At 41.7% G+C, this 14,417-nt stretch overlaps 1 protein-coding gene across 5 annotated transcripts in view; it reads right to left on the bottom strand.

Annotated features, from left to right (window-relative positions):
- The window catches only part of WSCD1 (WSC domain containing 1), a 404,046-nt gene that overhangs the window by 39,945 nt on the left and 349,684 nt on the right, over positions 1 to 14,417 (bottom strand). For 3 of the 5 annotated variants that reach the window (XM_083379735.1, XM_083379732.1, XM_083379733.1), the window contains one exon: positions 4,714 to 5,408. In XM_083379735.1, coding sequence (XP_083235861.1) covers positions 4,714 to 5,140 — 427 coding nt within the window. In that variant the 5' untranslated portion in view covers positions 5,141 to 5,408. Of the gene's footprint in view, positions 1 to 4,713; positions 5,409 to 7,184; positions 7,259 to 14,417 lie in introns of those variants that run through there. The other 2 variants (XM_083379736.1, XM_083379734.1) reach the window with 2 other exon arrangements.

The raw sequence follows: 14,417 nt of genomic DNA on the forward strand, positions 1-14,417 counted from the left end.
CACAAACCGGTGCTGGTCCACAGCCCGGTGGTTGGGGCCCCCTGCCCTGGTCCACACATCTTAAAATTGCTAAGTTTGAAAAACACTGTTCTAGGTATAAGTAGTCCTTAACTTACAACCATTCATTTAACAATGTTTGAAATTACAGTGGCGTTGGAAAAAGCAACTTAGAACTGGCTCTTGCGCTTACAAGTGTTGCAGTCTCCCCGTAGTCATGTGATCAAAATTCAAGTGCTTGGCAACTGGCATGTATTTATGACAGTTGTAGCATCCTGTGATCACCATTTGCGACCTTCCCATGGGCTTCCGACTAACAAGTCAATGGGGAAGCTGGGTTCATTTAACAACCGCATCTCACAGCAATAGAATTTGCAGTTCCACTTGTGGTCGTAAGTCGAGGACTTCCTATATTTCTCATATCCCAGTCTGAGTAATTTAAAGTTTGGAAAAAGATATTTGAGAGAGAGAGACATCAATATTTTTCTCTTTCATGTTGTCATTTAATTATTTATTTTGCTTCAAAGCAAGCTGCAAACCCTGCCCGGTTTAGCTTACTTTATACTTTTCGTTCTTTAAAGTAGAGTGAAGTGGAAAGAATTGTATATATGAATGGCACACATGCTCTTGTTTCAAAAAGTCCCTCGAGTTTCACATTCCTGCACACCTTTTCCATTTCCTTGTTATTGTAGAGCTATATGAGCCTGATTTCTAATGAAATCAAGCCATCACAGAAATTAGATGAAATCCGGGTGATCCTTTAGTTCAACAGCCTAAATCAGTGATGGTGAACCTTTTAGAGACCGAGTGCCCAAACTGCAACCCAAAACCCACTTAGGTATCATCGGGTGTCGGGTGGGCGTGGCCCATTGGCTGGATGTGGCCAACTGGATGGGCGTGGGCCATTGGGTGGGCATAGCTGCGGTGGTAACAGCAGACTGGGTGGGACTAAAAAGTTCAATCAATCAATTCCAACTTTGCGAGATCTTTTTTTTTCCTGCGAGAAGTTGAAATTGATTGACTGATTGAACCTTTTTTTTCCCTGCACATGGCAGTGGAGGCCTAAAGCGAAAAGGTTTTATAAAACTCAGCTGGAGGCCTAGGACTGGGGCGATGGCGTGCGTGCCCACAGAGAGGGCTCTGCGTGCCACCTGTGGCACCCATGCCATAGGATCACCACCACAGGCCTAAATGGTTGACTGGGGAATTCTGGGATTTGAACTCTGCACGTCTTAAAGTTGCCAACGTTGGATACCCTTGGTGTAAAGCAACATAGTGTTGATCCTCTTAACAGATTGCTTATATCTTCCCCAAAGTCAGTTGACAGCACGGGTGTCAAACTCGCCACGTCACGTGACGTGTCGCGACGTATCGCGACCCGTTTTGCATTGCCGGCAATGGGGTGGGCACAGCTTCTGTATGATGAAACAAGCCCACGGGCCGGCAGTTTGACACCCCTGCTTTACAGGGAACAGGATCAAGAAATTCAAAATGGCAAATCTGAATAACTACAGCTACCATCCTGACTTTTTCTGACATACACCATGTCCACAAACACTTCTGTACACAAGCTTTTTAGACTTAAATGGAGGCTGTGCTTTTTTTATCCATTTTTTTTCCCTCCATTATTTCCAGACTCCACATTCAGTCTCTGAACGAAAGCTTTTCACAGATGGATCCAAAATAAATCAATCTTCAGCTGCTTTTTTTTTTTTTGCTAAAAATAGCCAACAGAGTCTACATCACCCTGCCTTTGAGGGGTGGGGGTGGGGGGGAAGGAAAGAAAAAGAATAAAAAATCAGCAAAGGAGGAGGAAAAGCTAGAACTCTTGAATTAAAATGTTGAGACAAGGTGAATGGTATGTTTCTTCTGAAGAGGTGAACATTGGCACTTTGCAAACATGCAATTAGGAAGTTCACAAGCTGTGAACAGACACCCACAATAAGCTGCTAAGAAGGTGGGAGTTTGGAAGGGGTTTTTTTTTTTTATCCTTTGCAGCTGCAGATCATAAGCCATCTGGACTTCCTCAGGTTACTGTTGCATTGCCAGGTAGATAAAATATTTGGGTTCACCTCCTCCTTCTGCTTTATGTTGCTGTTTTTAAGATGACAGGTAGTTCTTGACAGAGAACCAAAACTGAGCCCAAAATTTCTGTTGCCAAGCAAGACAGTTGTTAAGTGAGTTTTGCCCCATTTTACGACCTTTCTTGCCACAGTTGTTAAGTGAATCACTGCAGTTGTTCAGTTAGTAACACAGTTGTTAAGTGAATCTGGCTTCCCCACTGACCTTTGTCAGAAGGTTACAAGAGGTGGTCGCATGACTCAAGGACACTGCAACCCTCATAAATACTATTCTTTGTGGGCCGCCACAAAGAAGAGGGAGTCAAGCTATTCTCCAAAGCACCTGAAAGCAGGACAAGAAGCAACGGATGGAAACTAGTCAAGGAGAGAAGCAACCTAGAACTAAGGAGAAACTTCCTGACAGTTAGAACAATTAACCAGTGGAACAACCTGCCTCCAGAGGTGGTGAATGCTCCAACACTGGAAGTTTTTAAGAAGTGACTGGACAGCCATTTGCCTGAAATGGTATAGGGTTTCCTGCCTGAGCAGGGCGTTGGACTAGATGACCTCCAAGGTCCCTTCCAACTTTCTTCTTCTTCTTCTTCTTCTTCTTCTTATTATTATTATTATTATTATTATTATTATTATTATTATTATTATTGCTACTACTACTACTTGCCAGTCTGAATTTTGATCACATGACCATGACAGAGTGCTACAATGGTCATAACTGTGAAAAATGATCAAAAGTCATTTTTCTGAGTAATGTTGTAACTTTAAATGGTCAGTAAATGAATGGTCATATGTTAAGGACTACTTCTTAAGGTGCCTTAAGGCCTGCTGTGATATTTTGAGCCTCGTCTTCTGGCTACCTTCAATGGTCAAACAGATGCTCACATCTTTTTTGATTTTACTCTCTGGCTCATCTAGGAGGCAATAAGTGACCAATTTTGCCTAATCCAGAAAAGTTGGTGTGGGAGGTGAACAGGCTGAGCTTGAGGGAGGGGTCAAATGCATCATCAGCCTTGAGTGAGTCGCTTCATGCCCACGAGAGACTTAAGTCCAGCCCACCTTGAATTCCTTCTACTCTTATGTCCTGCTAATTTCCCTTGGCCATTAGTAGTTCAGATTCTTGTAGAGAGCTGAAGCTTACAATAAATCTTTATACCTATTGGAACTATTTAGATTAGAACTCCAGATTTTCCTGGTGGTGATAGTTGGGGTTGGTTAGTACTGGGATGAGAGACCATCAAGAAATAACTGAGTTGTTGCCTAACTTGGGAAATGGGGAAAAAAAACACTGGATGAAAGCAATTGCAAGCCATGTTTCTACTGTGGTTAAAGATAGTGCAGAGGTATGTAACCACTGCAGACGGATACTCAAAGGAGGCAAGATGTGAGCATGACAGCATGATCAAGGTCCCGCCTACTGCATGTATGTAACACCAATGCATGTGGCAAATGGGCAAGGTTTTGATTAGATTAGATTTCACATACTCAACAATATTTTGGATCAGCCCTTTGCCATGTTTGGGTTTTGGGCATTATCGCTCATTGCCAATTGCCATACAATAGGCATTTCCAGGTATGGGTATTCACTCATTCACTCACTCACTCACTCACTCACTCACTCATTCATTCATTCATTCATTATTAGTCAATTCATATGGCTACCCGTCTTTGAGAAGGGACAGATACAGTGCAAAGTGGGTAAGGCTTTGACAATGTATTTTATTTACTATCATTATTTCCCTAAATTGCTAAGACAACCACAAATGGAGAAGACACATGCATTAAGCCTGGTGGGTAGGTGGGTGGGTGGGAACGTATATCAGGATGAGACTGGCTCCCCCACTCCCTAGAGCACGGGTAGGCAACCCTGGCTCTTTTATAACTCATGGACTTCAACTCCCAGAATTCCTGAGCCAACCATGTTGGCTCAGGAATTCTGAGAGTTGAAGTCCATGAGTCATAAAAGAGCAAGGTTGCCTACCCCTGCCCTAGGGTGTCATTTCTCACCTGGGCTACTCTTAAGATGTAGGAACTACAACTCCCAATATGGTGGCTGAAGAATTCTGGGAGTTTAAGTCTACACATCTTCAAGATGACACAGTTGAGAGATGCTGCCCTATGGTACAAAGGATAGGAAGGGAGAAGAGGCGCAAATTTGCAAGAATCAGTGCTATTGTTATAGGTTATCTCAATCAAATATAGTTCCAATCATCTTGTTGAATCAATTTCCTGGTCTATCTATTTGTAAGGTTGACCGGTTACTAACCATCATTTAACCTTGCTTACCTCATGGAAGTATTGTGAAGGTAAAAGGACAGATGGTGAATTATGAGCCACTCAAAGGAAATGTCAGTATAAATGAAATGCTTTGCTCATCTTGGGTTTCGTGTCATCATCACCGTCACCATAGTAGTTATTAAATATTAATTTAAATATTGATTTAGCTCTTTGCTGATTTCTTATTGCTGATTTTTAATATTTTCTCTTTCGTGCTATTGTAAATTGCCTGGTGCACTTTGATAAGTAGAAAGGTGGGGGATAATAATGATATCACCCACAGAAGGCATTTCAAGGTATCTAGGTCTCCTTTCTGAAATACAGTACTTCTGCAAAATCTAATGCAAACTTCAAAACCAGATTTTACCTTTGCTTTTGGAGGCATGCTTCAGTGTTTTTGCTCCAGAAGCCAGAAGAGGTTCTTGGTCATTTACGAATCGGAGAAACCAGCGCCTCCGTAACTGTCTCAATTCAGAGTTTCTGGAAATCAACCACCGCGGTCCATCTTTCTGGTCTGGGTTGGGCCCATACACTGCATCCATGTTCACGAGAAGCTTAGAAGTCAAGCGAGGCATATACACTGGTCTGCTCTCTGCATTTGTGTCCCCTGGCAAAGTCTCGGCAACTGGTAGGCCCTGATTCCTGGAGAAGCCTCGGGAGCCTTGCTGCAGAACCAAGCGAGATCTTTGAAGGAGGAGAAGGCTACCTGCCATCAGATACGCGGCTGTGAGGAAAAAGAGCAGAAACTGGGTCCTCCGAAGAAACTTTTGTGGTCTGAAAAAGGATTTGGCCATACCCTTCCTGGGAAACGGAGCCGTTCACACCTTTAGAACAGCTTTGAAGCCACACCTTGGCTTCTTGCTAGCTCCTCCCATGGGTTCGTCTGATCATCTTAGAACTTTTCCTGTCTCAAGTAAGCTTCTTTCTGCAATCACCACTATGCTTGTCGCCATCGTTCTCTGCACTGAGGAGGTTTCAGAAGACCCAGAACATCCAGTCAACCATCCACAAGCATCTTCTTGATTATGGCCCGTCACACTTCAAAGATTCAATTCCTCTTATCTGCAATAAGAAAGCATAATCTGTTCAGTTCCAGTTTATCAATTTGTTCTCCTAATCCATTCCAGTCCTCTTAGCTGAAACCTTAATCTGTAATTTACCACCGTCTGTTTCCATCACAGTCTGTAAAAATAATAATCCTTCAAAAATTCTGGATGAGACATAGGGTAGGAGAGAAACAAAACAGAGGCCTTCAGCTTGCTGTAGCTCATTTTCCTTCTACTTTTTTCTGAATTTCACCAAAGTTTACACTGAGTTTGTGACGATAAGACATTTGATCTTTTGGCAGCTATGAACTCAGAAAGCTCAGACTGCCCAAGTTGCTGCTGATACAGTTCTACAGAGGAATTATTGAGTCTGTCATTTGTACTTCTATAACTGTCTGGTTTGGTACAGTAGCCAAACAGGATAGGTACAGACTTCAATGGATAGTTAGGACCGCAGGAAAAACAATTGCAACCAGCCTGCCTTCCATTGAGGGCCTGTATATTGCATGGGTCAGAAAGAGGGCTGGCAAATATCTACAGATCCCTCTCATCCTGAACATAAACTGTTTCAATTCCTCCCCTCGAGACACCGCTATAGAATATTGCATGCCAAAACAACTAGACAGAGTTTTTTTCCCTCATGCCATCAGTTTACTGAATATCTAATAACCACAGTATTGCATTATGTCTAAGGATATTTACCCACGTAATAGGACTATATTACTGTGGGAAGTCAGCCCACCCCAGAGACAGAAATATTTTGGGGAATATTAAAACAATATATTTTCCCAAAGGAATAATGGAAAATTTTAAAAGGCAGACCCCCCCCTCCCCAAGTCTCTCTGCCCCAATCAGAAACCAGGTCTGTAGAAATGCAGATTTGTTGATTCTTTTAGAAAGATTGGAGCCAGGAAGCTTGGAGCTGATGGGATTAGAAAGACAAAGATCCCTAGAATCAACAACTCCTCACCAAGAAAAAAAATAATCCAACACAGGACATAGTCATCAGCCCCAGCCCTAGGATATGACCTTTGGGATGTAATAGGATTAATCCACCACCATTAGAATATCAGAAAGGACATGCTCAGAAGCTCAGGTCAAAGTACATGACCCAGTTTCAAAGCCACAGGAAAAAGAACTCCAAACACAAAAGCCCAAGAATGTATAAAAACCCACCACTCCCTACTACATGTGTACAGCTTTCCCAGAGCCTCATTTCTGTCTGGCTATGCTCTTTAATAAAATACAACCTTCTTTCTAAAGCAGTCTCCATTTTGTTTATTCCCAGCTTGGAGTGATTTTTCTTTCAACATTACTATTACCCTTCTCATCTTTCCTATTACCTTCTCCTATTGGTATTTTATGATTATAAAATTATACTTTGTTGTTTGTATGTACACTGAGAGCTTATGCACCTGAGACAAATTCCTTGTGTGTCTAATCACACTTGGCTAACACAGCATATTCTATTCTATTCTATTCTATTCTATTCTATTCTATTCTATTCTATTCTATTCTATTCTCTTCTATTCTATTCTATTCTATTCTATTTTTATTTCAGTACCTAAAATGGAACCATGGAGAAATGGATTCAGACCCTATTTTAAAACAGGCTACACAACCTATTTTCAACCAAGTTTATCTTTGGATTTTGGGTGGGCCAGCCAATGAAAAGTTAAAACTTAATTTAAATTAAAACCTAATTAAAACTTAGCAAAATTAATTGAATACAGTAGAAAGGATTGTTCCCCGTGCATTTAACAATTATCCCCGTCTGGAACATTAAAATTACATCACTGCCAGTTGTTTCAGGAGCTCTGAACTGCAAACAAGTCTCAGATGGGGTTATTGGCTGTGTCCTCCTTTTTTAAAGCAAAGCAGCTTAATCTGCATTCCCAGGATTCATACATCAGAATATAGTTATCCATATTTCACTTTCCTCCACATTTTCCATTTCACTTCTTTCTAGAAATAAATGTGCACAAGCATCTATAATTTAGGCAAATATTGATTAAAAAAGAGTACTTTAGGGTAAATGCAAATTTTAGAGAGGAAATGTATGTTTAGAGAGTATATGCAGATGTTCATACTATCTTTGAAAACTCCATGAAGAAGGGTTTTACGTTTGACCTTAGGTAAAACTGACACAAACTGGAAATAGATTGATTTATCAGTTCTTAAAAGTAGTAAATATGCCAAGCCTAGTTAATGATAATTGAATCCATATAGTTTTCTTGGAAATAACACAGGCTTGCCACAGTGGTGAGATTCAAATATGTGAACAACTGGTTCTCTGTGTGGATGCCACTTCTGGAAGTCCATTCTGGGCCTGGGCTACCCGTTCTGCCGAACTAGTGAGAAGTGGCTGAATCCCACCACTGGCTTGCCATTGCCTTTGTCTGGGGCTAGGCTGCTTTTCCAATTCCCAGACTAACCTCTGCAAAGCTTCCTAAATCAACAAAATTTATTTATTTATTTATTTATTTATTTATTTATTTATTTATTTATTTATTTATTTAGTTTTCTATACCGCCCTATTCCCGAAGGACTCAGGGCGGTTTACAGGGCAGCATATAAAAGACAATATAAAACGATAATATAAAATTAAAATGAATTAAATTAATTAAAGCCCAACAATTAAAACAATATTAAAAAGCTAAAACCCCTTCAGTCCAGGCCTGATAGATCGAAAAGCCAGGTTTTCAGGTCCCGGCGAAATGAACACAGATTGGGGGCGGTCTGGAGTTCCACAGGTAAATCATTCCATAGGGCAGGTGCGCCCACAGAAAATGCCCTCCCTCTGGGGATCACCCGCCGGCACTCCCTAACCGGCGGCACCCTAAGGAGGCCCTCTCTATGGGAACGCACAGGACGATGGGAAGTTGATGCTGGCAGCAGGTGCTCCCTAAAATAATCCGGACCCATGCCATGTAGGGCTTTATAGGTCATCAACAGCACCTTGAATCTCACCCAGAGGGCAACTGGAAGCCAATGCAGCTCGCAGAGAAGAGGTGTTACACGGGAGTATCGGGAGACTCCCATCACAACTCGTGTGGCTATAGTCCCTACCAAAGGCACTTTTTAAAGTATTTTTGCCCTCTGTGGGACTTTTCCTGTGGTCCTGATTCTGAAGAAATGGTTTCTGAATGTTGGTGTCAGCTCCAATCATCAAATAAACTAAAAGGTAAAGGTAAAGGTTCCCCCGCACATGCGTGCTAGTCGTTTCCGACTCTAGGGGCCGGTGCTCAACTCCGTTTCAAAGCCGAAGAGCCAGCGCTTGTCCGAGGACGTCTCCGTGGTCATGTGGCCGGCATGACTAGACGCCAGAGGCACACGGAACGCTGTTACCTTCCCACCGGAGTGGTCCCTATTTTTCTACTTGCATTTTTACGTGCTTTTGAACTGCTAGGTTGGCAGAAGCTGGGACAAGTAACAGGAGCTCGCTCTGCTATGCGGCACTCGGGATTCGACCCGCCAAACTGCCGACCTTCTGATCGACAAGCTCAGCATCCTAACTCACTGAGCCACCGCGTCCCTTTCAAATAAACTACCCCAAATCAAATAGGCTACCAAAATGTTGTGTGTGCTTAAAATAGAAGGACCTGTCCAGACATATCCACACAATACAGGTAATCCTTGACTTACAACCACACTTAGGATCAGAATTTCTGTTGCTAATTGAGGTGATTGTGAAGTGAACCATGTCTGATTTTATGACCTTTTGCCATAGTTAAGTGAATTGCCATGGTTGTTAAGTGAATCACACAGTTAAGTGAATCTGGCTTCCCCATTGACTGTGCTTATTGGCAACCAGCTTGGAAGGTCACAAATGGAAATTCTGGAATCCTTCAACTGTCATAAAAACATGCCAGTTCCCAAGCACCCAAATTTTGATCACGACCATAGGGATGCTACAATGGTTGTACGTGTAAGGTCCAATCATAAGTCATTGCAAACAGCCAGAAATGCGAACTGTTTGCCAAGATCCTGATATGCAGTCACATGACTGCACAAGAGGCCTGGCCATCAGAACCAGGCCACAGTTACCTCAGGGGAGGTTCATCGTAACATCAAATGGTCACTAAACAACTGGTCGTAAATTGAGGACTACCTGTAATCTAATCCAATCATTGTTTTATTATCATTACTGATAAAATTATTTATTTTATCAATGATAAAATTATTTTATTTTATCATTGCTGCTGATACAGGTCTACAAAATTGCTGATAAAATTATTTATTTTATCATTGCTGCTGATACAGTTGTACAAAGGAATTAATGAGTCTGTCATTTGCACCTCTAAAACTGTCTGGTTTGGCACAGCAATCAAACAAAACAAACATACTCCAACAGATAGTTAGGACTGTAGAAAAAACAATTGCAACCAGTCTGCCTTCCATTGAGGACCGGTATAATGCACAAGTTAAAAAGAGGACCATGAAAATATCAACAGATCCCACCCATCCTGATCATAAAGTGTTTCAACTTCTTCCCTCAAGATGATGCTACAGGGCATTGCACATCAAAACAACTAGACCCAAAGTTTTTCCCCCCCGTGCCATCTCTTTGCTAAACAACTAATTCCCACACTGTCTTAAGCCCCTGGGATGTCAAAAATATCTAGTAGGGTTGTATTACTATTATACTTATCACCTTTTCTACTACCCATTTCTTTAGCTTCTTATGATTATAACTTTGTTGCTTGTATCTCATGATTTATATTGATTGTTTTTATTTAGTATCCTAGTATGATTTATGTAAGGGACGTGGTGGCTCAGTGGGTTAGGACGCTGAGCTTGTCGATCAGAAGGTTGGCAGTTTGGCGGGTCGAATCCCAAGTGCCGCGTAACAGAGTGAGCGCCTGTTACTCGTCCCAGCTTCTGCCAACCTAGCAGTTCGAAAGCACGTAAAAAATGCAAGTAGAAAAATAGGGACCACTACGGTGGGAAGGTAACAGCGTTCTGTGCGCCTTTGGCATCTAGTAATGCCGGCCACATGACCACGGAGACGTCCTCGGACAAGCGCTGGCTCTTCGGCTTTGAAACGGAGATGAGCACCGGCCCCTAGAGTCGGAAATGACTAGCATGCATGTGCGGAGGAAACTTTACCTTTACCTAAAAGTGAGGAATGCTTGTAAGTTGAGAGCTACCTGTATCTCAACAGATTGTGCCAATAGCCTTTCTCTCACTATTGGTAGGGCTGATCTTAGATGTGTCCAAGACAAAACAGAAGGTGTAGAACAGTGTTTCAAGACCACACCTGGAATACTGCATCCAGTTTTGGTCACCACAGTATAAAAAAGATGTGAAGACTCTGGAAAGAGAAGAGCAACAAGGATCATTAGAGGCCTGGAGGCTAAAACATATGAAGAATGGTTGCAGGAATTAAGTATATCTAGTCTAGTGAAAAGAAGGGCTAGGGGGTACCTGATAGCAGTGTTCTAATATCTCAGGGTCTGCCACAAAGAAGAGGGGGTCAAGCACCAGAAGGCAAGACAAGAAACAATGGATAGAAACTAAACAAGGAGAGAAGCAACCTAGAATTAGAGAGAAAATTCCTAACAGTGAGGGCAATTAATGAGTGGAACAGCTTGTCTTGAGAAGTTGTGGGTGCTCCATCATTGGAGGCTTTTAAGAAGAGACTGGTCACCCTCTTGTCTGAAATGGTACAGGGTCTCTTGCTCGAACAAGGGGTTGGACTAGAAGATCTCCAAGGTCCCATCCAACTCTGTTATTCTGTTCTGTTTTTCAAACTTGGCGACTGAAAGATTTGTGGCCTTCAACTCCCAAACTAAAGATGATGTTAAGAATGACTACTTAGTAGTAGTGATTTTGAGCAGATAGCTTGTCAGATGCCATTTTACGTCCTTCATTTGAAATGTAGGTCAGATAGCTCTGCAACCAGATAAAGGGTTTAGAACAAATTTATGGAGTTTGCCTCCTTAGTAACCAGTGAAGCACCTCACAGTTTTTTCCTTATCATTTACAAGCATATTTCCTCTCTGTGTATCCCACTTGCATCATGCAGGTGTGTTTCTTTTGAAGATATAAAGGTAAGGTATAGGTTCCCCCGCACAAGGATGCTAGTCGTTTCCAACTCTAGGGACCGGTGCTCATCTCCATTTCCAAGCCGAAGAGCCAGCGTTTGTCCAAGGATGTCTCCGTGGTCATGTGGCCGGCATGACTAGACGCCAAAGGCGCACAGAACGCTGTTACCTTCCCACCGTAGTAGTCCCTATTTTTCTACTTGCATTTTTACGTGCTTTCAAACTGCTAGGTTGGCAGAAGCTGGGACGAGTAACAGGCGCTCACTCTGCTATGCGGCACTTGGGATTCGACCTGCCAAACTGCCGATCTTCTGATCGACAAGCTCAGCATATATCAACTGCCTAATGTGCAATCAGCCCAGGTTCGAATCTCAGAAGGGTATGGCTGACTGATGAAAACAGATAAGTTTGAAATGCATATCAGTCTCCCTTTAATTCTTTGTTAGCAATCTAAAATTTACACAAATATGAGCTGTCACTGTTGTGACTACTGCCTGTCGATGGCCTTCGGTTAGGCTGAAACAGGAAATAAAGATTTGTCCCATGTTTGGGGCCTAGCAAGGCAATCTAAATAGTTAACAAGCATTTTATATATATATATATATATATATATATATATATATATATATATATATATATATATATATATATATATATATATATATATATGCATCTTTGGTTATTCGGGTTTTTCCCCGCGTAGAACTAAAGGTGTAGGGGTGACGTTTCGACGGAATCCCATCCGTCATCATCAGGCTGGTGGCTTCTGCTTCCTTCTTGAGAAGGAAGCAGAAGCCACCAGCCTGATGATGACGGATGGGATTCCGTCGAAACGTCACCCCTACACCTTTAGTTCTACGCGGGGAAAAACCCGAATAACCAAAGATGCACATACGAACACCCGCGAAAACCTCAGAAAACAAATATATATATATATATATATATATATATATATATATATATATATATATATATATATATATATGTGTGTGTGTGTGTGTGTGTGTGTGTGTGTGTGTGTGTGTATGTGTATGTGTATGTGTATGTGTATGTGTATGTGTATGTATGTATATGTATATGTATGTATATGTATATGTATATGTATATATATGTGTGTGTGTGTGTGTGTGTATGTATATATATATATAATATATATATATATATTATTCAAATTGCTAATAAAGAATTTTAGGGAGGTTCTTTATTAGCAATTTGAATAATTTACACAAATCATGAGCTGTCATAAGTTGTGACTATATCCTGTGGATAGCCTTGAGTTAGGCCAAACAGGAAAGAAAGAGTTAATTAGCAAGGCATATTCAAAAGACTTGACAAATATTTAACACACATATATATACATATACATATACATACACACACATACACACACACACACATATATATATAGCCTTTCTCTCCCTATTGGTAGGGCTGATCTTAGATGTGTCCAAGACAAAACAGAAGGTGTAGAACAGTGTTTCAAGACCACACCTGGAATACTGCATCTAGTTTTGGTCACCACCAAAGATATATATATATCTTCACTGTTAGGAAGTTTCTCCTTAATTCCAGGTTGCTTCTCTCCTTGATTAGTTTCCAACCATTGTTTCTTGTCCTGCCTTCAGGTGTTTTGGAGAATATTTTGAGTCCCCTCTTCTTTGTGGCAGCCCCTCAAATACTGGAATACTGCTATCATGTCGCCCCTGTTTCTTCTTTTCTTTAGACTAGCCAGACCCAAGTCCTACACCCGTTCTTCATATGTTTTAGTCTCCAGGCCTTTGATCATCTTAGTTGCTCTTCTCTGAACTTTTTCCAAAGTTTCAACATCTTTTTTGTAGTATGGTGACCAAAATTGGTTGCAGTATTCAGGCGTGTTCTTACTAGGGTTTTTTAAAGCGGTGCTTATGCTTCACATGATCTTGATTCTGTGCCTCTGTTTATACAAACCAGGATTGCATTCGCTTTTTTTTTGGCTAGCAGCTAACACCGCTGGCTCATATTCAGGTGATCATCCAGTGATCATTTTGCAGAAGAACATTTAATAAATGAAAGGAGAAAATCCAATTGTGTTCATTCGAATTGTTTCCTTCTCCTTCCAGTGTTTTCCAAATGTAATGAATTCTGTATTGTGGTCAGAAAACTGCTGAGCTCCATTAGTGCATTTTAACACCATTCTAGCAATGTGGCCTAAATTATCTGCGTGTTTATCCCAGCTCAAAACAACTGTCAGTACAGAAAGTAACTTGTTCCATTACAATCCCTTCCCACTATCACCCTCTATATTTGGAATAACTGCAGTAAAAGTGTCACTAGTTTAAAAAAAAGCCCCAATATATACCTATGCAAGAAAGCATTGTTATTAATAGAAAGTGTTGTGATTCAGGGTCAGCCTGTGGGTTCGGCAGTTGGGTTGGACGACTCAGAGGAGGAGGGGGGTGTTGAAGACCTTGCTGAGGGGGTTGAAGATCTTGCTGATGAGAGCCCTCAGCCAGGCCCCTCCCACTTGGTCACCACGGAGACCCAGCTGTGTGAGCCTGACAGCGTGGATGAAGATGACCCACAGCTGGCCCTGTTCAAGGACGCCTGACGCAGGAGGCAGTCAATTAGGAGTAAACAGAGGAAGGAAATGGGGCTCCTCGGAAGGAGGCAGAGAGAAGCCATGCCCTGAACTCTATATAAGGGGAATGTCTGGGAGGGCTGGTTTGCTGAAGGCAACCGCTTGGATAGTTCATGTTTCTTAAAGCTCCTGTTTCTTGGTTTGTCTTGTTCCGTTTGTTTTTGTAGCAATAAATTTGGCAGGCATAATTCCAGCCTCTTGCCTACTTGTAAAAGGGGTTGTCCCTGCCTTTTCTGCAGGGCCGGTGGCAGGCTGGTACAGAACAGAAAGGTCAACCTATTGGCTAACAATAGGTTACTCCAGAAGGCACACAATGGAGAGATATCGAGAATAATTGAACAGTTTCACATACTGTACATCA

Source organism: Vipera ursinii, assembly GCF_947247035.1.
Source record: "Vipera ursinii genome assembly, chromosome: 1".
NCBI classification, from domain to species: domain Eukaryota; kingdom Metazoa; phylum Chordata; class Lepidosauria; order Squamata; family Viperidae; genus Vipera; species Vipera ursinii.